Source organism: Lissotriton helveticus, chromosome 1_1 (assembly GCF_964261635.1).
Source record: "Lissotriton helveticus chromosome 1_1, aLisHel1.1, whole genome shotgun sequence".
In the NCBI taxonomy this organism is placed as follows: domain Eukaryota; kingdom Metazoa; phylum Chordata; class Amphibia; order Caudata; family Salamandridae; genus Lissotriton; species Lissotriton helveticus.
Genome location: NC_136057.1, coordinates 1,472,710,583 through 1,472,736,707, shown reverse-complemented (window position 1 = coordinate 1,472,736,707; position 26,125 = coordinate 1,472,710,583). Strand labels below are relative to the sequence as shown.

Sequence of the window (26,125 nt, the reverse complement as noted above, 5' to 3'; positions counted from 1 at the left end):
GGATCCTTGTGGAACACCCAGATCTGCAGGCACAGGTGTGGATAGCACATTGTCGATCTTGAACTTCTGTGACCGATTGTGAAGGAAGGACGAAAACCATTTGAGAACAGTTCCCGATAGACCCATTCTAGTGCTTAGCAGCTCCAGCAAGTTCTCATGTTTGACCGTGTCAAATGCTGACGAGAGGTCCAGAAGGATGAGGAGGCAGGACTCATTGCGATCTAGAATTTGGAGGGCGTCATCAATTATGTGTGTCATAGCTGTTTCCGTGCTATGTTTCGCTCGGAAGCCTGATTGATGAGGGTTGAGGAGGTCAAATTGGTCAATGTGTTTAGTTAGTTGTAGTTGGACACATTTTTCCAGCAGCTTGGCCAGGGTGGGGATATTGGTGATGGGCCGGTAATTGTTTAGGTCAGACGGATCAGCTGTAGGTTTCTTGAGTATAGGCGTGACTTGCCCCACCTTGAGGGAGTCCGGAATGAGGCCTTGTTGCAGGGAGCTGTTGATGATTTTGGTCCAGAGAGGGAGGAGCAAGGGGATGAAGTCTTTTACAGCATTAGCAGGTAGGGGGTCTGTGAGGTGATTAGAGGGCTTCAAGGTGCAGAGCAGTTTGCGTATTGCTTCTTCCGAGTAGGTATCGAAGTACAGCCAAGATGCTTTGTTTTTAGGTTGAGTGTAAGACATTCTGGTGTTGTTGGGGAATCGGCTTACATCCATGATGAGGTCATTTCTTATGTTGTCAGTCTTTAGCTTAAAGAAAGCAGAGAAGGCTTCACAGTGTGGGGTGTCGCTTGTTGTGCTGTTTGATTGTAGGGGTTGAGTCTTTGTTTGGGTCTTGATTAGTTCGAATAGCTTTCTTGGCCTGTTTTTTGCTTGGTCCAACTGGCTGCTAAAGAAGTCCGCCTTTGTGCGCTTTATTTTCCTAAAGTAGGCGTTTCTCTTGTTCTTAAGCCTTTTGAGGTGCAGTGCAGAAGGGTCCGATCTCCAGGTGCGCTCTGCCATTCGCATAGTACGCCTGTCGTCATTGAGTCTATCATCATACCAGGGGTTAGAAGTTTTGGTGGAGACTCTCTTCAGTTGCAGTGGGGCGACTTCATTGACTACTGTGTTCATAGAGTCAAGGTAGTGGTCCATCAGTGATTGAACATCCGAGACACCTGAAGGGGGAAGGAGGAGATTGCCGATGTGGGGGGGCAGGGTAGAGGGGTTAAGGTTCTTCATGTTCCTTTTCCATGTTTTGGATTTGATTGGTTGAGCTGGGATAGGTTTAACTTTTTCATTGATAAAGAAGGTGATAATGTGGTGATCAGACCAGTCGCAGGGTTGAATCGCCTCCAGTTGTGTTGAGTTCTCTTTGGCAATGATGAGATCGAGTATCGAGCCTTTGTCGTGTGTTGGCCTATCGCATATTTGGGTGAGATCAAGCACATTAAGGAAAGTTTTGAGACTATTTACCACTGTGTCTTTCTGATCGTTCCAGTGAAGATTGAAGTCACCCAGGTAGACTTGGGTTGTCTGCCGACCGGCATTGGAAGTGATCATGTCCATGAGTTGTTGAGTGAAAATGAGATTGTCACCAGGCGGGTGGTAGATGAGATGTAGAGCACAAGCTTGTTTGCCCTCGCTGGTGATGTCGAGGCAGAGGAGTTCACTGGAGGAGAGGGAGGGGGGGTGATTTTAGTAACGGAGAGGTTGCTCCTAAAAATGAATGCAATTCCCCCACCCGTCTTGCCAGGAGCCCTGTCCAGCCTAATGATGTGATAATTGGGGGGGACTAGTATGTCCATAATCGGGGTAGAGGCTTCAGTAAGCCACGTTTCCGTTAGAATAGCTAGGTCCAGATCCCTAGCTGAGACGAGATCAGCGATGTCGGAGGAGTGTCTCTGGGCCGATCTGCAATTGAGTAGGATGCATTTGAGTTTGGGAGAGAGAAGGGTGGTCGAGCTTTCTAGTGTGAGGGGAACATTTCTGAGGTTGTTAGGGACGGAACCTCTATTGTTGAGTGTTGGGCGCCTCAGAGGGTTTGTAAGAATTGTAGGTATGGGGATGTGTGCGTTGGATATGTGTTTTACCGGACCTGGGCCATAAGAGCGTAGTAGAGAGCATAATTCACGGTCCGACAATGGGTTGAGGGCACGACGGGGGCGGTGGGCGTTAGTGCAAACGGGGGTAGTCGGCCATCGCGGGTGTCGTTGGAGGCGAGGGTATGTAGGGAGGGTGCGTCGTTTGTAGGGTAGAGGGATGGATGGAGGTAGACTGGGCTGTGAGGAGAGAAGCTCTTTGATTGCGTGGACATCTTTTTTGATTTGTAGAATATCCTCTTTGACTTGCTGGAGGGTGGATAAAGTCTGGTCAGGAGGTGTATTGGGGATGGGGTTTGTGGTGAGAGCCATTGGTGACTCGTTGAGTAGTGCGTTGGAAAGCAGGCAAGGTATCGAGGGGGTGGATATGCTGGCGTTGTTGGAGTGTTCTGCAGAGCTAAAGAGTGGGATGGCATTCAAAGTGGGGGCCTTTTTGTAGGCGAGGGGTGTGGGTGAAGTAGGTGAAGTGGGCGGTAGGTGAGAGGCATACGTAGTGACGTCAGTGGGAGACGGTGTCGGTGGGTAGAAGAGTGAGTGAAGGCTGAAGACAGTGGGGGAGACAGGGGGGTAGTGAGGGCTGAGAATAGGAGGTGGGAGAGAGGGGGATGCTAAGGTAAGGGAGGCGGAGTGTTCTGTATCTTTTGTTGGGGGGGTGAAAGTGTCTTGGGTGAGGGTGGGGAGGGAGCTGGGGAGGGAGAGGTGTCCGCCGTGGGGGGGGGTGGGAGTGGGGGGTGGATAAACTCCAAATGGTGGTGTTTTCAGATGGTGGCTTGTGAGTGAGAGTTATTGTGTCAAGTGTGCGAGACTCGTGGGTGGGGGTGGGGAGTGAGCTGGGGAGGGAGAGGGGTCTGCCGTGGGGGGGAGGGGAGGAGGGGGTGGAAAAGCTCCGGGCGATGGTGTGTTCAGATGGTGGCGTGTTGTGAGTAGGTGTTGTTATGTCAGGGGGGAGAGGGGTGGAGGGGGTGTGAGTGGGGGTACGAGGGGGCCTGTTAGACGGGCGGCTAGTATATGAGGTGGGGACATTTGTGACTATTCTTGGGGAGTGTGGGGCGTTAACCGCAGGTGGGTCATATACTGGGGTGCTAGGGGTATAGATGTTGTAGGTGGGGGCTGCGATGTCAGGGGTGGTAGTGCTGGTGGAGTTCTGGGTGGGGGTCCGCAGTTTGGAGAGGTGTTCTTTGAACTTGGGGAACAGGTTGTCTAGTAGTTCCAGGTTCTTATCCGTGGATTGAATTAGGACAATCCCGTTATTGTAGATAGTGAGATAGATAGATAGATAGATAGATAGATAGATAGATAGATAGATAGATAGATAGATAGATAGATAGATAGATAGATAGAGTGAGGGCGATAGATAGATAGATAGATAGATAGATAGATAGATAGATAGATAGAGTGAGGGCGATAGATAGATAGATAGATAGATAGATAGATAGATAGATAGATAGATAGATAGATAGATAGATAGATAGATAGATATATATACTTATGTGGGTATTCAGCCAATCTTCTTCATTCATTGGTCTGTTGTTGTGGGGTGCACATTTTTCTTCTCTAAAGCATGGGGCAGTAGGAAAGCCCATTTCAGGCATTGGCTAACGTGACTGTGAGAAATGACATTGTGCTCTTTCACAAGGAGCACATCCGCACACAAAGTAGGCTCCTTCAGTGACAGGTACTACTCTGGCAATGGTTGCTTTTCAGGACCAAATGATATTTTATTCTACCCAATTAAAAAAAAAAATTAGTGAGGGACAGCAGTTCCACCAACAATAAAGTTTCACAAAAAACAGGACAAAATAAAGAAAGCATTAACAAAGCAAAAAGGCAAGTAACCAAAACAAGTCATATTGGCTTTTGCCAGTGCTTGTTTCAGTGGATCTAGTGCCTCCTTGACGAAGCAAAGAGCCTCACCAAGGAGGGTTGTGCACCATAGCGTGAGGACCACTTTTTAAAGCATTCTAGAGTCCAGGACCAGGGTATGAAATATACAGTTCGAACTTCTCAGATCAAGTAGGCCCATAAATGAGCTGCAATGTCACACCAAGGGCAGATTTAGCTCTATATGAGCTCCAGTTTCAAGGAAAATTATAACCATATCCATCCACCATCCAAATTTCAAGAGGCCTACATATTGGCTCCTAGACATGAGTATGAGACAGCAGCCAGCCAGAGGAAGGGGCAGGACTTCCACGCCCAGCATTCCCTGTGGCCACGACAACGCCGACATTCTGCCCCCAGAGGTGCCAACAAATGCAGCCAGGGGCTCCCGCAGTGCAGGACGTGCCCGGGCCAAGAGCGAGCCCGGAAGATGCCAGGCTGGGCCACTCCATTTAGCCCTTCACATCAGAAATAAAAGGTACTTATTTTGACATTTGAAAAGACTTACAAGCTGAACTTGTAGAAATTGCCAAATGGGCAAACGGAAAGCGGCTGAAGGAGGGTCAGGGGTACCCAAGAAAAGTAAAAAAGCAAAAAAAATCTTGAAGCACACTGGCAGCAACTGTGTCCTTGATTGCATTGACAACTTACTTGTTGAATGTGAGAACATCTTAGAACCCCAAACAGTTGAGTACCCAGGTAACAGCTGCCCTGTACCAGCTGGAAATATAGGCTGCTGTATTATGCCAGCAATCCCCAAAATGTTCATCAAGTCTGCATCCAAGAGGCCTGCATTCTGCCCTTCTATGGCAGGAAGTTCTAAAGAGGGGGTGCTCTCCATAATGTTGGAAAAAGGTCCCCCCGGGCTGCACGTAGCAGACTTCCCTTGCAGTAACCGATTCTCCCCCTTGACTGATTTGACCAGCACCCCCCAAGATGTTCCAGTGTGCCCTATAACGAATGTCACATGAATTTGGCCAACAGCCCCCCAAGCATCCAAGAGGCATGACACACAGGCCACTTGTGAGCTTAGGGAGGAGGTGGGGGTCCTGAGATCCATGATAGTCGAACTTAAGGGGCTGGTGAAGCTATATTTGGAAGCTAGTTGTAGCTCCAGCAAAAACCATGGGAGTAGTTTGAATCTGGCTAGACAATTAGCAGAAAGGATGCAGCCCACCAAACTACCAACCAAGCCTGGCTTAGACCTCCCTTTATTTTCTAATCTAGAATCCACCCAGGCAAATAAAGACCAAACTGATCAGGTACTAGACACAAGGCGCCCCAAGACAAATTCTATACCCAATCCAAGAGCGGGCTAGACTATACCAGCGGTCAACGGCCCCAACCATAGGAAAGGGGCTGTTCCTTGGATGACAGGAAGTCAGTTTGCTACATGAAAGGAAAGTTCTAAGATGGGATCGTATAACACCATCTTTATGGCCAATGTACCAAAATTAGCTAACAAATATGGGAAAGAGGGTGGGGAATCTCTTAAAAACCAAGCGATACATTGGATCAGACATGTTGGAGGGTGCCGATCACTTATTAGGGATGACATCCTAAGAGCTAGGTACCACAATCTCCGTGATCTACCATTTGACAAACACACAAAATAGACCCAGACAGACCCCACTGTTGTCTAAAATGTAAATACCCATATGCAGATTTTGCACACCTTGCTTGGACCTTTTGGAAAATAAACAAGTATTGGACCGAAGTATACCGTCCACTCGGGGAAATGATAGGCTTGGACCTCGACCCTACTCCAGAAGTAGCATTGTTGGGATACATGAGCAATATCCCAAAGCCAGTCCGGAAATTCACGCCCTTGGGTTTACTAATGGCAAAAAGAGAAATAGCACTCAAATGGGGGCGAAAGGCTGCACCGATGTGCAAAGAATGGCTGAGCAGTCTGGCATATTGCGACCTCAACTACGATTTCTATGCCTCCACTCTGTCTAGTAAATCCCGTCCGCGGGACATTTGGGGCCCTTTTAAACAATACACGGCAACAACACAATCACAGCCTACCACACGGCTAGAACGCGGGCTTGTACCTGCAGGTATTGGCTAATCCACTGGAAAATGTACATTGGATACAGAACTGTGATATTCAAATTGAGTGTATGTTTGTTTTCCCAGGTATCAAGAGAGAGGGTACCCCACTAGCTTCCAGGGAACAGGGTACAGTGACAGTCAGTCAACTAGGAATCCCTGGGTATACACTCACTATCCTTTCATACCACGATAGGTTAACATACACACTTTAGCAGGGAATACTGGTACAGTACACTAAGTAAATATTAATTTCCACAACAAAATTGGGACGTTCACAGTCTAATTTTAATAAAAACGTGTACATAAAAAAATATTTTTAGCGCTTTACAACACAATTTAAAATTTTCAAAGAAAGTTCTCTTTGAAAAGAGTAAAATTACAGCATTTAATTATAACATTTCATTACATATACATGTCAAATTCAAATTGAGATTAAGAGGCAAAGAGAGATACATAAATACCACTTCATCACATCAAAGAATACACATAAAAACAGTTTGTCAAACACCTATTGGTAAAAGTAAAAGAAACCCCCTCAATAAACTGTGGCCTCTTGCTATCTTTGCCACTACTCGTATCTAGATCCAAAGGCCTATAGTTTTATACAAAAATGAACAACAGTAACAGTAGTGCTTGTATATCAGTTGTTCACTAGACCTAGTTGGATTCTCTGTGTTAAAAGAATGCGTCGACGCGTTTCGGTGCAGTTCAAAAGATGTTGTGGCACCTTCTTCAGGACTTTCGTTTTTGGGGTTATTCGCTCCAATGCGTGGTGGCTTACACCCTCTCTGCAGATATACAGGGAGAGAAATGGTTGGATATCACTTATTACGAACAAGATGTGTGAACATCACATGATCTTACACTCTTCTCTACACATACTGTGCCTTAACCTCATTTTACAATATGTCCCCTACATCTTGCATCTCCTCGAGTGCAACTGTCAAGGTTTTACTATTTCGACCCACTTGGGAAAAGTCTATCTGTTTCTCCCACTCTGTACATCCTAATGTTTTTACTCCATATTGTGACTTTCTCATTATATTGGTTCTTATTCGCATCTCTTATCCCTCCGTAACCATTTTGCTGTGGAAATTTCTGAGGGAGAAGGGGCAGCTCATGGCCGACACTCACATACAAGGTATTGCAATCAGAACTCATTCTTACCCTTTATTTATGTGGACAAGTATCCGCATCGATATATTTATAGTACTCGGAATACTTCTTCTGTTTCCCACTCAGGAAAGTGAATGATCCTATGGGGGATATCGGGATGTGTTAGAGTATACGAGCTACTTATTTACTCTAGTTCCATAAGTAATAACTTATCAGACCATTTACCTCTTTCATGTATAGTAGAACCCCCGATATGGGGTATCTTCTCTGTTTGTCAACCCTTTGCAGTACTTAGCTGCTTATCTCTATGGGTACTAATTGGTATAAGAGTTTTTGTAAATCCCCTCTGTTCGGGTGAGTGGAACAAACTAATTATTTATTATTCCTGAAGTCATTGAAACCCATCTTACCTTAAAACTTTATACAACTTTACTCGGACGGGCATAGATATATGTTTCTCCTTCACAGAACTGGATACGTTCTAATAAGGTAAACAAATATATAGATATATTTTTATATATGCCAAGTTGCATTGCTACATTTTCAAAGCTACTTATACTCTGTGCCGATTCAGTACATTAGTTTAGCCCCGATTATCCCGGTTTTACTCGTTACTAGGGCTTTTTAAAATGTAGAATTCAGCATCTTGTCCTAACTTTGTAGATTTTAAGCTGTGCCCCAGAGTGCATTTCGTGATGGGAAGTACACATGATTAGTCTGAACGTATAACGGGGGAGCTTTACTCGATCCCTTGCTCTCTTAACGCGAACTCCTCCCTGTAAAGTTAGAACTATCCCACCCGGGATTCTATTCTAGTCCTCTCTTACCTTGTTATTTATGGAGTCGCGTCTCTGCCTCGTCTCAACACCATCAAATGTACCGAACACTACCCGCCTCTTATATACCCGTTGGCGGCATCTCCGATAAGTTTCACCTGTGGGGCATACCTTTGTTTATGGGGCGTTACTCGCTGAGCAAAAAAGAAAATAGAGCGCCATCTTGGAACGGTGTATATAAAATACTACCGTGTAGTTAGCGCAAAATGCGTTATTTTAAGGAAAACCACCCTCATCATAGCAATACATGTGTTTTTACGGTTCACCCTATTATTAAATGATTTTCTCTAATTATTCACAGTTTTTATGATACTATCTCCCGGCTTACACGGTTTGTTTTCCCAACGTGTATATAACATGTATATAACATTATGGGGCAACCTTTCTGTAAGGGGACATCATGTCTTCATAATGGAATCCTTATAAGGCACACCTATTCTACCTTAAAAGTTCCCATACTTTTTTCCTTATTAGCGCGTATGTGGAATCGTGGACCAGCTTTACTATAGCGTGGCGCCATCTTTGACTAACAGAGGTCTTGTAGTGCGTCCCTATTGGGGTCGGTAGTTTATTATCAATTGCTCGTCAGATTAGGGCAACATACTGACTCTACGTTTTACAATATATTCGCTCACAGGCTGAACTCATTACGGCGATTTAGGGTTTCTCGCTGGTCTTTCCCATTGGGGGAATGATAGTAACATTTAATTCATCCATCCCCAGTATTTCCCTAACTATTCCGTATATATATGTTATCCGTTCGATATTATGCACAGGGGCCACATCATTTTTTAGTTTATATTCAAGTATGGCTAGTCCCCTTGCTTGGTGACACGTAGCTCTATATTATGATTTACCAGTGTCGTACCCTGTACCTTACTGGCTGACGAGTGACTTTACATTTTAATATACCAGTGTCGCTTCCTGTTCTTCTGAGGTTATATCAGGGCTTCCCACTCTTCCCTAGAGTTAAGGCCCTGTCGGATCGTATTGAATTTTACTATATACCACTGCTCTTGTTGCTTTCTTCTGGTAGTACTGTTGCCTAATCTGGTCTGTTCTTTTATTCTTTCTAGTATGACCCATCTAAGGTCCTTCTCGTTGTGTCCCTGTTCCTTCCAGTGTGTTACTAGTGGTGCATTCTCTTTATTAGTCCTGATGGCTGTTTGTTTTCCCATACTGTGATTTGATTGCACTGTAGAAATAAGCACTTGATGCTGCGATTAGTGAGGGTGAAGTTTAGGCAATTGCAACGCTGATTGTCCAGACTGAATAAACTCATGTGGAGATAAATGTCATGCAATGCGCGAACCTCTGTAACACGTACTGTAATGTCACAAATGTCATTGAACTGGAGCTGGAAAAATGTATTGTGCTAATTCTGAAACTGGTAAATACAGGGTTTTTTTTTTTTAATCTACCATTTGACAATATAGAGTTATTGCTCAGAAGTGAAGAATTGGTAGAAAACCTGATAGAACTTGCCCACCAGGTACATCTACCATTCAATTTAGGCGTTGCTTACCTATTGGCAAGGAACATGCGTGGTATCCCCGCACAACTGATCGTCCCAGTCCAGACACTCCCGTAGGACCAACAGATTGACTCCCTAATCCTACAGCTTCTCATTATACTATTGAGCACACTTTAACCATCAGCCGCCCCTATATCGAGGAAAGTCCGCTGTTAGGCATTGGGGGTGGGTACAAAGAAGGCCAAACTGCACCTAGGAGGAGCGGGCCACCTTTGTGAAAGGGAATACCCTTAGGCACTAGTGTAGCAGCCCATGATGAGTAGCAGGTATCACTGGTTCGAGAGACAATGAATACTTGTTTAATTTGTGCCCCGCCAACATAGACCTTGGGGCGAACCTAAGGTTTATCACTTGGAATGTGGCTGGGCGGAGCAACAAATTGTCACTCCCCCATTGGAATAACTTAATGGAGGGTTATGACATTTGCCTTTTTCAAGAAACTTGGAGTTTAGTTCCAGCATACAAGCCGGGATACGTTAGTTACCCTCATCTCTCAGTTTCATCAGGGAAAGGCCGCCCCACTGGAGGGTTGCTAATATGGGTCAAAATAGCCCTAGGCTGCAAGATTACATTTCTGTGTTCAGATAGTCTAGATATATTGGGGATCTGTTTGAAGGGTCATGAAGGCAAATCTAGAGATATCTATAACATGTATATCAGCGCAACAAGGGGGGGGGTCGTCCATCAGTCACCATTAAAAATCTAGAAGAACAACCGGATAAAAGAACCTTCTAAAACCCGTTGTTGATCGCAGGCGACCTGAATGCGACTTTCGAGCCCTTAGATAAAAGTGATGTGACTGAGGCAAGTTAGGAGGATGCTGAGTGGTCTGTCCCTCCATTAGATCTCCCCCGATCAAGAAATGGTCCCAGCTTATGCTCCAAATAAAAGCTTTAACCCTTGAGTAGACAAAATGGGTGCTCACCCCTTTAATAGAGTAAGCAGCACGAGTCGAATTGATTACACTCTGATAAATCTGCGGCTATGGAGCATAGTTATTGATTTGTCTGTTGATGAATCTATCGACAGCAATCACAATCCACTGACTCTAAGCATGAGACTGCCTTGGGTGGGTTCCATTACTCAGAAATTAGACCACCTGTTAACTAAAGTAGTCCAGGTGTCCAACGATAAACGCCGCTTAAAGTGGCGCAAGGTGTTTCTGTCCGAAGACAAGTTATCGGGGCTGCCAATGATCTCATGGAAGGTTTCTCCAAACTAGAGTTGCTCCTAGAAAAAGCAGAAAGCTTAGTGGGGGCAACCAATGTCCACACAGCCCTCTTTAAGCAACTAGGCTCATATTTCAACGTAGCCAACCAGCCGCAAACACACAGGACCAATAAAAGGGATCCCACTACTTGGTTCAATAAAGAGTGTTGGATTTCCCGAATTGACTTAGCTAAGGCATTAAAATCTAAAGTCAGAGGGGATATATAAACCCCAAGAAAGGATTACAAATTTTCCCTACAAAAAGCCAAAAGAGTGTGGGATGAAGTACACTGGCAGAATCTCAAGGAAGCTTGTGGAAAAAGACATTCAAAGAGGTTCTGGGTATTAATAGTCTGGGATGATGAAGAAGGAGCAAATCATATTATGGCATCAGCCTGTTATGATCGCTTCCATCAACTCTACAAAGGCAAAGGTAGCACATATATTTCCCAGGGAAGCTTCAACCATTGTGGCTTTGCCTACGGACAGTGACCTATTCACGCTAAAGGATATTGAAGTTTCCGTTGGTAAAATTGTTCCGTCGAAAGCCCCAGGTCCAGACGGTATACTGGGTGATCTCTTTCTTTATGACAGCCTGAACTGGTCCCGTTGCATCTTTTTGTTTGCAAATGCCATAGCAAGGGGTGCCCTGGTGCTCCTGGTGAGGGGCTGAGGTGGTCCCCATCTATTAAAAAGGGGACAAAGAACTCCCTAGCAACTATAGGCCCATAAGCCTAATAGACGCTATGCAGAAAGTATTCTCCCAAGCCCATTTGCAGAAAATTCAGATGTGGGCTGATGAAAATGACATTTTTACCCCTTTCCAAGCAGGTTTCAGGGAAAAAACCGGGACAGTCAATCAAGTGTTTCGACTCCTCCTCCTTTACTGGAAGACAGTGGTTATCGGTAAGGGCAGTTTGTATATAGTCTTCATAGATTTGAAGACCGCATTCGACTTAGTCCCAAGGCAGAAGCTGGGGCAGGTACTTAATGACAATGGGAATCCAAGTTGAAATCCTAAACCTAGTTATAAGGTTACATGAAGACAACTCTGCAGAGTGAGGTGGGGCACCCAAAGGGAAACGTTATCCCTGTCGGCAGGGGAGTCTGACAGGGATGTGTTTTAGCGCCCGCACTTTTCTCACTATACATCAATGACATAGTAAGATTTCTCTCTATAAATACCTGCTAATGCCCTAACCCTAGAAGGGGAAAAGATTGTGACCCTTCTTTTCTTAGACGACACCCTGCTGGTGTCCAAAACCCCAGTGCACCCTAGTTACTTTTGGATAGATTCAAACGTTTTTGTGATATGCGGGGTCTAGTGCTAAACACCACAAAGACAACGTTTATGACCTTAAATCCCCATAAGTCTTACAGGGGCAGCCCATCACTGGGAGGAGCAATGTTAGAAAAGGGAAAGACTTTCGAATATTTAGGTATCACATTTTCTGAGAAAATGCTGTGGAGACCTCATGTCCAAAAGATGGCTCTGAAACACAAGCAGATAGTCGGGGCATTAAGGAAAGAACGTCACCAGTCATCAAGTAAACCTACAGCTGTGGCCATGCCAGTATATGATGCCGAGGCGGTTAATTCTGCCTTATACGGAGCAGAACTATGGGGCTCTGAGAATCTAGAGGAGATGATTAAATCTGAGCACTCATTTTTGAGGACCCTGGTATCATTGCCCCAGAGCACCCCACTCCACTCCCTAATGCTGGATATGGACAGGAGATCAATACATAATATCGCCAAGCTTTGTCCTCTCTTATTCTGGATTAGACTTAGATCTGTCCCGGAGCTCTCCCCTTCTGCAAATGCAATGTCAGAACTAATTTGCCTTGATAAACAACGAGATCAAATGGCTCTGCAATGTGAGGAGGCTCCTTGCAGAAATATGGCTGCAGACAGCCTGGGACAATTATAGTATACCCTAGCCACGAAGGAGTATAATCAAGCTTCATTATTGGGATTGGGTCACCCAGAAAGCCTGTCAGGCAATCATCCTGGGGGAGGCTCACATTGGAATTTAGATTCTACAAGCAAACCACCTACTTGAAGCCCTAGCTAGACTTAATCACAATTCCGCTTGACAGAAAACTGTACATCCAGTTTAGGTTTGGCTCACTTCCTTTGTTTGACTTTCAAAGTGGGTGGCAAAACAATAAATTAGTGCCAAAAAACTGTCCTGGCTGCGAACACTACAAAGAATCTTTGCCTCATGTTATGTTCGCTTGCCCGGACTATTTTCAGCCGAGATCGAGGTGGCTAAAACCAATTGGTAGGCAATTGGGCACATGCGATCCCCAGGCAGTTATGGGAATCTTTAAATCAGATACAAGACCATTGTTCGCCTGCGCCATTGCTAAATTCCTTGGCCACATGTGGCGTATTAGGTGAAGAGTTCTGGACAGAAAGTTGTGAGGCTGCACTGACACTTTAAAGAGATTGTCCCCATTTTAACAGCAAAGTTGCTATATCTATGTACTGTATGTTTTTAGGTCTCGGCCAGGCGAAAGCAGTGCATCCGCTGCTCTGCCATGCAGAGGCCTTTTGGAATCGATACGATTCCAGTGTGTATGCGGGGAGACAAATGAGACAGAAGATGTGCACGCGAGGATTGGATACTTTACTGGCGGCGTGATACACTAGGGACTTTTTTTTCACCGCCAGTAAAGGCAGTCCCCGCATGCACATCTTCTGTCCTCCCCATGACGGGCCTCGCTTGTTTAATTATATTGTTTATTGTAAAAAAAGTTAAAATAGTGGAGGCATCTTTTTACTTCATGTTTTTAATTTTTTTTATAAAGGATGGCTGATGTATTTTAAAATATCCAATCAGGAAACAATCATTGTACGTTAACCTGTGAGGAGCTATGATGGAGAAAACTTTTATGGCATGTTGCTGAAATAAAGTTTTTGGGGAATTCGTTAATGCTTTTTGATTTACTCCTGAGACCACCGCAAAGCTCCTTCTCTTCGGAAAATATCTAAAAACAATTCTGTTAAAAATTCTCAGAAAATGAACTTAAGTCATCGGAGGCAGCAACAATGTTACCAGTAAATGGAGAACACCCATCATTCTGGGCATGCTTAAACTACCATGAATAAGGCCCCATAGACTGTAGATTAAAGACACATTTGGATTCCAGGATTAATTACTTTGTAGATCCCGCCATTGACGTCAGATTGTTATTCCAAAGGAGACCTCATCACTAGCTATATAGCAACATACAGGTGGATTGAGATATCGCGGGCTGCACCTTGCAACGATTTTACCCACCCTCGGTAAACTGCTCTGTGAAATATTCATTGCCCCTGAACCATAGACTGCTCCCCTCCCATGTGCAGCGAGAGACAGGGCGAGGAACCTGAAAGCGTCTCTTCTCTATCCCCTCCAGATCCTGCAGGACATGATGAAGGAGATTGACTATGATGGCAACGGCACGGTGTCCTATGAGGAGTGGCTGAGGGGAGGCCTCACCACGGTCTCCCTGTTGGTCCTGCTGGGGCTAGAGACGGTATGTGGGGTCAGACCTTTAGGGGCATCCAAGACTGTTGGGGGTGGGGCTCTGTAAGAAGCAAGAGAGGGGTGCAAGTGGAGGCATCAGCATCAACGGAGAACTAACGCTCTCGCCATCTCTTTCTTCCCATCAATGTTTCTCTGCATCGCCCTCTATCTCTGTCTGTCTGCATCTCCATTCATGGTCCTCGTTTACCAAATATTTCCCCTTCCACTTCTTCCTCTCTGATTCCTCTCGATCTTTCTGTCACTTGGTCTGCCTCCGTCTCTATTTGTATCCCTGACTTTGTTTTTTTCCTTTCCCATTTCTCTCTATTTCACATCCTCCATTGCTTCCCAACCCTATCCTGTCTCCTACCAATTTCCATTGTTTTTTCTTTCGCTCTCACTCACTCCTTCCATTCTTACATCACTCTGATTCCCCCTGTCCGGTACTATCTGTCTCTCTCGCTCTGTCTCTCTCTGCTTTCCTCTCTCTCTTTTCCACACAGAGTATGAAGGATGACGGACAGCACATGTGGCGCCTGAAGCATTTCAACCGTCCTGTTTACTGCAACGTCTGCGAAACCCTCCTGTTCGGGGTCCGGAAGCAGGGCCTCTGCTGCACCTGTAAGTCTACGAACCTCCTTCTTGCCAAACCAGCCAGCCCTGCCTTTAAAGTTGTCTGCGGTTCCTGTCATACCGGAAGTGTGCGCATCAACTTTAAAACTGACATTGGCAGCTAGTTGTATGTCAAGAATTCTTGTGGTAACTCTAGGAAAGATGGGTACATGTACTTATTCTATTCAAAGTTTATTTTATTGCTTTTTTTCAGATAAAAACGAAAACATAACACAGTCGCAACAATTCGTTTTTTAAATATCGAATCTAATTCCATCAATTTATACCAATAAATAGATGGGTTAAGAAATTTACCAGTAAACACAGTCAATAAGGGAATATTGCTTAAGATCATATTATATTCAGTCACAATATGGGAGATGCGCAAGTTCAAACGAGCCACTCCTTCACATGTTAGGGTTTGTAAAGTATAGTAAATCAATAAGGACTAGCTATGTTGTGTTAGAATGACTCAATAGGTACGCCTGTTGACAAACCATTCGGTTTGGTCATGAAGCCCTCACCCACCAACCTAGTTGGTGGCATGCTTCATCATCGGGCCCACCACAGTGACACCGAATGTGTCCCGGGTGTGCTGCGACTCCAGATTACTGAGGAGCTGGTATACTTTCTGAGTGTGCAGTGTTGGTGAATGTGAGAGTGAAAGTTTTAAAAGCTATACAGTGGGTTCCAGTGCCCGAGGGTGTATGGATAAACTTTAATACCTGGGCCCCTGTTAGCAGCTAAAAAGGCAAACGGACGCGGTGGAGGGAATTATGATCTCCTGCGTCCTATGTGGTCTACATGTTTCAGCCAGGCCTTTTGGGTTAAAACTGGCTTTCCTCAGGACCAATGAGTATGTGACGGTGATAAAAACTATATTAAGTGATATGTTTTGTATTAAAAGTGTCGCACTCGCTAAGGTGCGTTACGTGTAAGAGGGGGATTCCCTCTACTTTAACTTGCTGTTTGCTGTTAAAGCCTCCTTGGGTCACCTGGCAGGGAGAGAAGACCGGAATTGCCGGTCTAAGTGCTCTGTAGACCTGTTGTCCTGCTGCGGTGGGAGGTCTACCACTCTAGCCGTAAGGCTACATCCTCTCCCCATCATTCTAGAGACTAGAGGCATGATCTGAGATCTAGTTTATTCTAAGGGAGGGGCTAGGCCTGACTTACAGCAGGAGGGCATTGGAAAGAGAAGAAGACGCCTGAATGATCTGTCACGAGATGGTGGGCAGTGGGGTTTGAGTACCATTATTTATGTATTCGGAGGCTTTCTGTAGCATAAGCCACAATACCACGACCAAGAACTTTACATTAAATTAGGCATGTAGCCAATTATTTTATCTAGCATGTATGGTGTTCAAAGGTAGTCGAAAGCACAGTCTAAGTATATGCAATGCAAGTGTATCCACCAACATAACTGGAAGGTAGCAGTATTTTGGAAGGGTTGTATGACACAACCACACTTTCCTTTCCCATGCATTCCTTAACAACGCGGGCAAAACAACGAATGCGTCTGAACCACGTATTCCATTTACAACACATGTCGTTACAGACTTGCCGTAGGGGGGCGCTGGACTTTGGCATAGTATAATTTACTTATCCAAATCCAGTTCCCGCAACAGTACTCCACTTTGCCTAACACATGTTGTTGTAACGACTTGCTTTGTAAATGGAATACTTTGTTCAGACGCTTTTGTTGTTCCGCCCGTGTTGCAAATGCAACGCATTGTTCCGCGGTCGTGGTATTTGCTTTTTCCCTTGTGGAATAAGACTTTGAGAAGGTGATTGGCTCATGATGCTTATCGGAGTGTTAAAAAGCAAGGGTCACTTCTAGGGACCTTAATCGTCTGGTTAAGTAAAGGTATACTTAAGTCAGGAGGATTCTTCCCTGCTAGTTAACTGAACTATCTAGCAAGAACCCTCTCATTTCTCGAATTCTATGTAAGAGCTTGTTGTTCGGAGGCCCAGAGGAATTGTGTTGGAACACTGTTGGTGCTGCATTTGTCAGGGATTGTCTGAGTTTTTTTGCTTCTTAATTTTCGGGATTTCAAGTGTGAGCATTTCTTTGTTCCTAGAATTTTTTCCCCCTGAACGTTTCATTTCTGATGCAGGGATTTATAAGTGATAGAAACCATTCCAAGAAGGCTTCTTCTGTCCATTGGAAGCCGGTTCATGGATCTTAGAACTGTAAAAACCTTTTCTGTTCAAGACGAGTCTTGCTGCAGTATTCGGCACCGCTTCCAGCGGCGAAAGGCTTGTTTTTTGGGATACATGTAAAAAGGGCAACTTTGTATTTTGTTTGGGTAGAGCTAAGGGTGGTACTGAGAACAAGTACTGTAGGTTGCTTAAGGTGTGTTGTTACTGTTGCACAGTCCTGGCTTTGTGTATTTTGTGTTCATGAATAGATAGTATCTTGTGAAGCAGAAAACCTAGACATTTTGCTTTATTTACAATAACCAGTTTTTTAATCGGGTGTTTGACCCCGTCTTGTTCAGTAGAGTATTAGGAAGGGTAGTAGGATGAACCGTATCAAAGTATATGTCGTCTTCAATGACCATCAGGCACCGTTAGTGTATCGGTTTCTAAGTTACAACCCTCCCTAGAGCTGCATTGGCTTGAGTCAAGGAAGTTGTATCTGGTACTGTGTTCTTTTAGTCGAAAAATCACACTGGTTTGCCCATGAAGGGGAGCACTCTTACTGGTCTGAAGGTGTTGTTTGATCTGTGTCAGTGGAATGTTTCTTTAGCAAAGGCTTGAACTTATCTTTTTTAGACTCTCTGGGAATGTTCCTGTTTCAAGTGAATAATTTATGCTCTACTGCTATCTTGATGAAATGTACATCACTACAGGTTTGGTTTGGAAGGAAGGGATGGAATCGTCCACATGCGAGAAGGGGTGAAACTTTCTCAATCCTTGGGTATGCGGTCAAATGATTCCCTTTTGTTAGAGAATTTTAGGAGGTAGAGTTTGGCTGATGACAGAGAGTGTGATGGAGGGGACCTAAGAACATTTCTAGGATACGTTTTGAAGGATAACATATCTATTGTGATGTACTGACCTGCCCTGTCTCTCCCCTGCATGCTCACCTCACTTTGCCCCTGCCACTCTCCGTGCCTGTCGCTTTTCTTCACCCGCTCTTTCTCTTGACCTTTCTCTTTTATCGTGAGTCTTCTCTCCTAGCCTGCTCTCTCCTCACTTCTTCCTTTTCCTCATTTGCCTGTTTCCTCACCTGCCTTTCTCCTGACATTTTTCTCACCTCATAAAACCCCCTTCCTTATCTCATGCCCTCTCCTAACCAGCCAGTTTTCCTTGCCTGCCTTTTCTCCTATCTTGCCTTCTCTTCTGACCTCTCATTTCTCTCTCACACCTCCCCTTCCCTGCTGTTTTACCTCACTTATTTCAGTTGCTAACCAATTGCCACACCATCTTGTTCCTGTCTTGCTCTCCCCCCTCGTACTTTTTTTTCCCCTCAGGTGTGCCGTGCTCTTTAGTACCGTGCTTCCTCCCCTTTCTTGCCACCCGTCATCATCTGTCCACTCTCATTAACCTGTCTTCTTGCCAGCTGTCCTCTGCTGTTCCCTTTTGTTACTCGCCCCTCCCCTCACCTGCTCCTTTTCCTCACTTGCCCTTCTCTACTCACTTGCACCCTCTCCTCACCGACCTCCTCGTCTCATCTGCTCCCTCCATTTAACCTGCCTCTTTCCTCACCTGCTGTCCTCTACTGTTCCCTTCTGTCACCCATTCCCTCTCCTCCCCTGCCCTTTGCCTTGTCTGCCCCTCTTCTCACCTGCTTCTTCTCCTCACCTGCCTCTTCTCCTCACCTGCCTCATCCTTACCTGCCCCCTCTCCTCACATGTCCAGTGACTTCAGTAAACAGATGGAGCCTTGGCTTCTCAGTGGTTTCTGTGATGATCTCATCTATTGTGTCTAGGATCTTCTGTTGTGGGCTGTTTTAAAGCAATTGTACTAGATTATTCACCCAGTATTATGTTTCTTGGCCTTGACTCTTGTCCAGTGCTGTATTAAACTCTGGGGGAGATTTACCAAAAAGTCCGGCAACGCAGCATATCCCCCTGTGGGACTGTGCTGCGTTGTGCGACAGGGAGGGAGCAGGGGAGCTCATATCTTCAGAAATATGTCTCTCTCCTCCCTTTCCGTTGCGCCAGCGCTGATTTCAGCGGCCGTGCACCATCCACACACCTTAGCGCCATAGCGCTAGGGTGTGTGCATAAATCAAGCATCGGTTTTGTACCCTTCTTATTCAAAATACTATGCCTAGACATAATGGAAAGCTTTTCCTACTTTGAATGCGTGCTACACAGTGCAGCACGCATGCAAAGTCGGAAAAGCACGGAGAAATTAAAGCATTTCACCTGCTAACACCTCTTTTGACGGGGCGTTAACTTTTGGAGCAAAACCATGTATACAAATCTTTGTACAAATGGTTTTACGTCAAAGGGCATGGGTGGTTACATGGGAATGCCCATGTTCCACCCATGTAACGCCCCATCTGCGCCAAGTAACGCAAAGCAGTGCATCGTGCTGTTTTGTGCTACTTTGAGGGTGCTTTCCAGTTTTGCACTGGGAAGTGAATAGCAAAATAAACATTTCGCACTGGTTAGTGTCACTTTTGTGATGCTATCCCAGCGCAAAAATGTTTGTAAATCTCCCCCTCGGTCTCACCTGTGCTGTATAAAACTTGAAAAGCAATTAAAAAAAATCTTTCCTTTTTCTGACCTCTTTCTCCCACCTTCTCTGTGTCCCCAATATCTTACTTCCTTCAAAACCTTGCCTCCTCTTCCTAGTTTGCAGATACACTGTGCACGAACGCTGTGCTGGCAAAGCGCCCTCCTGCTGCATCAGCACCTACGCCAAGTCCCGCAAAGATGCCAACGTAAGTCTTTTTGGGGCCAACACCATGAACCAAACAAGGGGGCAAGCCCGCAGGTGTGCTACTGAAATGTCAAGTTTCACATATCATCTTAAAAAAATATTGTATCCAAAATATTGACCACTATAAAATCATGAATAGAAGTATATGTAGGTATGTATACATTTAACATTGTTAATAGTACAATTATACTTACCTGTGTTAATGTACCTTTACCATATTGTGGTTAAATATTTTAAAGGACTAGCTCTTTCTTTTTCTGTCTGTCTTTTTCTTCGCCTCTAAATCTCACTCATCCAAGTGGCTCACTCGCAATCAATATTTTAAACGCTTAAAACACATAGTGTCAAGGATAGTCAATATAAAAACATGCTATAGGGCAATGTTGTCATACATTTTGTGTCCCATCCCCAAACGCATGACCTCTCTGGTTGCAAAAACATATATCAGCCTGCAAAATGCAGACTGCAAGAAACTGACTTGCACAATGTTTTAATGTAATCATCACAGGCGAGTGTAGAATCACTATTCTCTTTTTTATAAGCCCTTTCTATTCAATTTTTACATGGCAGGTGGGTATCTACATGTAGTGTATGTCTTAAATCTCCATATATTAGTAAGAGAAACACACAAATCTCAAAATTTCCGTGATCAGTAAAGCAGTCATTCCTGGAATTTGACGTACATGGAAATTTAGATCGTGAAATATTGAAGTGACCCCTCCGAGTATCCCAATTTGGATCTGTTTCTACATACGACTTTGTATATGACACACCAGTCAATGCCTTTCAGCCAGTCCTTCACTTTAGGAGCTTTATCAGACCTCTAGGATTAAGCGACATTCCCTTGGCCAAAACAGTTAATCTCTATGTAACCCCTTGCAGCCAGAAAACCACCTAACTGCTCCTCCATAACACCCTAGAGCCCCATTGTGGCGAGAGATCAACAGGCTAATCCATAAGCTTGTTAAGACAGGTGTAGCACTTATCCAGTAGTTTTCAATTACTTCACAATTCCAAACTGTAAGGAAAAAATCAACCATCTTTTGACTATATCTACAGCAGGTGGGGTCTAAGTCTCACTATTTTCCAACAGCATTCCTGGGTGTATACACTCTCTGAAAGTACTTACATTGAATCAAGTTTACCTTGATAGATATGACTAGATTTCATGGGACCACTTTCACCGCCCTCTTTTTTCATCATCTATTGGACCCAAGTCTTGTTTCCAACAGGCTTTCAGCCTAAAGATTGACTCAAGGGCATTCATTACTAGTAATCAATACATTTAAGACCGTCCTCATTTGCTCACTTCGCTTATTACTTCTTTGGCATCCAGTGGACTGAATTCAGGAAAATGCAATTCATGTTCGGTATAGTTCTAGGGCATGACTCTACTACAGGCATTTATGGAACTGCCATTTATGGATTCTTCGCTGAGCCTAATGAAGAACTTAATACACCCTTTTTCCACATAAGCCCCTAGCTTCAAACTCCATCTCCAAATCTGAAGATGAATTTCAGCAGATCCAAACTCTCAAATAAATCTGGTTTAAAGTGTAAAGCAGTGTCCTACGTCCAGACAGCCATTAGCCATGGTTAGCTGGACTGCCAAGTTTTAAAGGTGCATATCTGCCAAGGCCACCATCATACACCGATTGGGTACACTTACAAAACAGAATCTATCATATTTTACCCACCTGCAGAAAGATGTAGGAGCCTTCACATAAAGTTTATGTTTATGTTTGGGGGATTTATTAATCGCTCTTTCACCGAAAGGTCTCTTAGCGCTATGGGAGATAGAAGAAACCGTCCTCTAACAGTAGACTTGGGTGAACAGCCAAGTTTTCCGTTTTTTTCTGAAACTGATGTACTCAAATGTTAGTCTGATGTCAATCGGCAGGGAATTCCAGAGTTTTGGGCCGAGTACAGAGAAACAAGAACCACCCATTCTCTTACGCTTAAATCGAAGGATAGCCAGCATATTCATAAAGGCTGATCTGAGATTCTGTTCGGGAAGGTACAGTGAAATCTTTGTAGAGATGAATTTGGGGCCCGTCTCATGGATTGCATTGAAAATCATGTGTAAATATCAAGGACCCCCTGAGAGGATGGATACTACAAGTCCTAGGTCAGGGATTACTAACATGAGAGGTAACAACCAAGGCACTAAAACCAAAAACTTTTTTTGTTTCAATGAAATAAATATATAAGAAGAAGTAATATAAGTAGGTCTAAATTCAGTTTTTATTACTGACCATGTTAAAAGAATCAATCACAAAAAATACATAATACAAGTCATAAAATTGAGAGACAAAATTTTTCATTAAGTGGTAAATAATAAATCCACAATAAACAATCAATCATAATAAAAAATATATAATCACATTTAAAAAGTGGCATAAAAGATTAATTTTCTACGCGCGTTTCGGCGACCAGCGCCTTCTTCTGGAGTAGCCACGTGTATCACACTCTAACGAGGCACCTTGAAATGGAATAGTCACCAATAGAGGAGTGATATCTTGTATTGATGAAGAGAAGGACAGGATAAAGAGCTTGTGAGTTTTAAATTTTTTCCCGCGAATGATAAAAAAGGATATATGTCCACTTCAGAGCTAGTCGGTGTCCTGATTCAATCTGTTACATTTAGGCACTCACTCCCCAGATCGTATTTCGAGACCTTGTGAGTTTTAATTTTTTCACAAATGGTAATAAAATAGGGAGCCTTCTTGATACGAAGATCTTCCTAATGTCATCACGTTACAGGATAAACTTTTTTGATGAATCTGAAAAATCTGGGAGCGAGACACGGGGTTCTGTGGCTTCTGGGAACGTATGCATTGAAAATCATGCAGCCTGTCTTAAACCTGGACCGCTGGGTCACAGGAAGCCAGGGAAGCTTCTTCATTTTTGGCTTGGTATGACAGTGTCTCGGTTGCTGAAAAACCAACCCAGCTGCCTGATTCTGGATCAGCTGCAATCTATGGATTTGATTGTCAGGGAGACCAAAATAGATAGCATTGGCGTAATCCAGCCTGCACATAATCAAGGCCAGCATGATTACCCTGCTTACCTTCCTAGTAAACAATCTTCTGATTTTCTTGATAGTCCTTAGATGATAGACGCACGAGGAAGTGACCAGACTGATCTGTTCATGCATGTAAAAGTTGCCATTGATTTTGATCCCTAGACTTTTGACCAAGTTCTTAGGCAAAGGTGGGGTGCCCAATGCAGCTGGCCAGTGTCCAATGACGGAGTCTGTTATTGGAAATGACTATCTCTGTTTTGTCAGAATTTAATTTGAGATGGTTGTGACTCATTCAGTCTTTAATAAAAAGCATGGTATTTTGGAAGAAGACCTTGGATTCCTCCAACATTGTCAATCTGGAATATCAACTGCATATCATCTGCATAGCTATATCCCTTCACTCCCCTACTTTGGAGGGAATGAATCAGGGGGGCAGATATAAATATTGAACAGGTGGGGGGAGAGGGATGAGTCCTGAGGTACACCACAGTTGATATTGACCCTGGCTGAGTTAAATGCATCGAAAATGTGCTGTAAACTCTTAGGGGTAGTTTTGGAAGCTTTCCTAGGGAGTGCAATAATCTAAACTAAAGCTACCTTAACCATTTTTTGAAGTGGGACCATGTCCCAACATGGAAGGTTCCGCTTTACCTCATCTCCTAAAGGTGCCATGTTGAGTTTCTAGCACAGTGTCAGCTGTAATGTTCTTCCCTAAATAATTTCACACATTGTGAATATTCCCCTGGCATCAGACTGAATCGGGAAACTTTAAAGCAGTATTCCTGCACGCTGGTAGGTGACGTCATGTGGCTCCAAGCGGATGTCATTTTGCTCTGGAAGTGATGAGCAGATCCGCACATAAATGCCAACCATGCCTGTTGACATCAGTTGCTTTTTTAGGCAGTTTGCGCCTCAGACGCAGATTGACATGGCAAGAATGCAGATCTCTAGATAGGGGCCTTTTGTAGATGAAAAAAGAGTCCAGTTCACAAACGGGGACACAGGAGCATCGGTGAGGATTTTGCAGTTGGATAGAGTATCCACTATAAAGATTGTTACCAAAGATAAGTAACTTGTTCTTCTGATGGATACTTCTAACCGCAGATTCTTCACCTTGTGAATTGATGCCATAGTAGTATCTCCCAGATGGTGGGCCTATCAACTGGTTCAGACCAAAAAGTCCTGCAGGACAGAATGACTAAAATGCCCCTCTCAATGTACCTGACTGTTGAGGCAGTAGTGTTTCGTGAATGTATGTACCATTGACACATAGCTGCCTGACACATGTCCAGGACAGGTAGTCTGCGTGCTAGCACAGTGGCAGCAACCTTTGTTCTGGTGCAATAAGCCTTCTACAGGGTCCTTCACAAGAGCATTCAAATATTCATGCTAAAAACAATCCATCGGAAGAGGGTTCACTTTTGCTCTGCCTTACCCTTTTCTTTACCCGCAGAACCCGACAAACAGCTGATCATCCACCTAGTGTTTCTTGATGTGGTCGATATGAAAACTCAGTGGCCTCTGAAGGCCCAAACAATGAAGTCTCTCTTCCCCCTTAGAGGTATGGGGTGGCCCAATCAATTCCGGAAGGATGATAGTGTATCTGACATGAAAAGGAGTGACCACTTAGAGAAAACTAAGTTCAAGTCTCACTGTGGTATCATAAATGGTTTTGGTTAAAATACATGTTGTAAACCTTTTAACAGCCTTGTCACAACAAGTGAATTAAGTAAAGAAGGCTTATCCAGCATCTGGCAGAAAGCTCGGCAAATAGTCTTTAGCAATGCCAAAGCAAGTTGGACATGTACAAAACAAACAACAAAACTTCAGTCAAAATGGCTTTTAGTAGGTCAATATGTCGGGTACTGCACATATTTGCCAAAACCTGGCATACACCCATTTAATAGAGAGACATCTCACTGCCAAAATGATATCAATGACTTCAGGAAGAAGGTCAACTGATGCGGCCTCAAACTCTAAGCATGGAGATGTAAAGTGTCAGCCCTGGGTGCAGTACTCTGCCCTGCTGCTGTGACAGAAGATCCTCCCAAAGCAGCATCTTGATTTTAGAAAAGATGCTCATGCTCAGGAGTTCCAGGCACCACTCTCTACTGGTCCAATCTGATGCCATTAAGATGACTTAGGCCCATTCTTCCTGATCCTTTTCAGAACTCAGGCAGGAGAGGCAGAGGTGGTAAGGAATGCAGGAGGCCCAAGCTTTACTCTAGACTCTTTGTTGTTCTCGACGCGGATGATGCGACAGGTGAAAGACGTCCCCAGAGCGTGCGTTGGCTCTTCTCCTAGTGCGGGCCCGGCTCGGGGAGGCGCCTCAGTTCGGGGCGTTTGAGCGGGGGCCATAGGGCGAAGCGGACGGTCCGGATCTGGGAGTTCACAGTGCACAGCGTTGATCCTTGTCGTGCCTTCTAGCAGGGAAGCCGGGGTGGTGTGCGCAGCACAGCACCAGGCGGCCAGTACGAGGCGTACGGGCTGAGCGCTTGTAGTGTGGGGCTGCCGGGGACCTGACGAGCGCGGTGCACGGCGGCCGGTACGCTGCGAGCGTACGGTCCGTACTTTGGTCGTGCTGTGCACTCCTAGTCCCGAGCCAGCGGCAGGAGTGCGAGTCAGACAGTGCGACTCGAAGGGGGGAGGAGGCCGTTGGGGAACGGTGCAAGCTACGGCTCAAATTGAGGAGCGGAGTCACACGGTGTGGGGGCGGCCATGCTCGTACTTCAGAGCGGGCAAGAGTACGAGTCGCACAAAGATCGCAACTCCCACGGCAGGCAGACCTTGGCAATATCCAGCAGGCTTAGGAAGGCAGGAGTCCAATAGTCCTGGGACTCCGTTCAGGGGGCAAGCTGACACACAAGCCCTTGGAGATAGTTGAAGCACAAGATGAATAAAAGTTTCTTTCAGTCTTTTCCTCTCCTTTCACGGCAAGGCAACCACTGCAGGCCAATCCCCCAGGTCAGGGACAGTACTTTCAGCTTTTCCAGTTCCTTCTTGTCGGGCAGAGGTTCTTCTTGTTTCAAGCAGGATCTGATTTCTTAGGAGCAGGGCTCCTATATTTATACTGCATTTCTTTTGTTCTTTAAGGCCAGGGGGCCTTTGCCTTGTTCAGTCCAGTTCTTGAGCACTTTGTTGACGTGATGCAGGCTTCTGCTTTCGGTGTGCAGGGCAGAGACATCAGACGCTCCACAGGAGGTGGAGCCAGCATTGTGGTGGCAGAGCACAGCCCTATTCAGAGTCAAGGGGCACTCCTCCCACCCATCCTGGTGTAATCTTTCTATTCACCACCTGGCTGCCCAGCCTGTCTCCTGTAATTCCCCAGCCCTGTCACACACAGAAACCAGACAGCAGATACAC

At 44.8% G+C, this 26,125-nt stretch overlaps 1 protein-coding gene across 4 annotated transcripts in view; it reads left to right on the top strand.

Annotated features, from left to right (window-relative positions):
• Positions 1-26,125, top strand: part of DGKA (diacylglycerol kinase alpha) — a 387,021-nt gene that overhangs the window by 243,636 nt on the left and 117,260 nt on the right. For all 4 annotated transcript variants that reach the window (XM_078686412.1, XM_078686395.1, XM_078686404.1 and 1 more), the window contains 3 exons: positions 14,120-14,239; positions 14,733-14,850; positions 19,650-19,738. In XM_078686412.1, the coding sequence (XP_078542538.1) occupies positions 14,120-14,239; positions 14,733-14,850; positions 19,650-19,738 (327 nt within the window). The remainder of the gene's footprint in view (positions 1-14,119; positions 14,240-14,732; positions 14,851-19,649; positions 19,739-26,125) is intronic.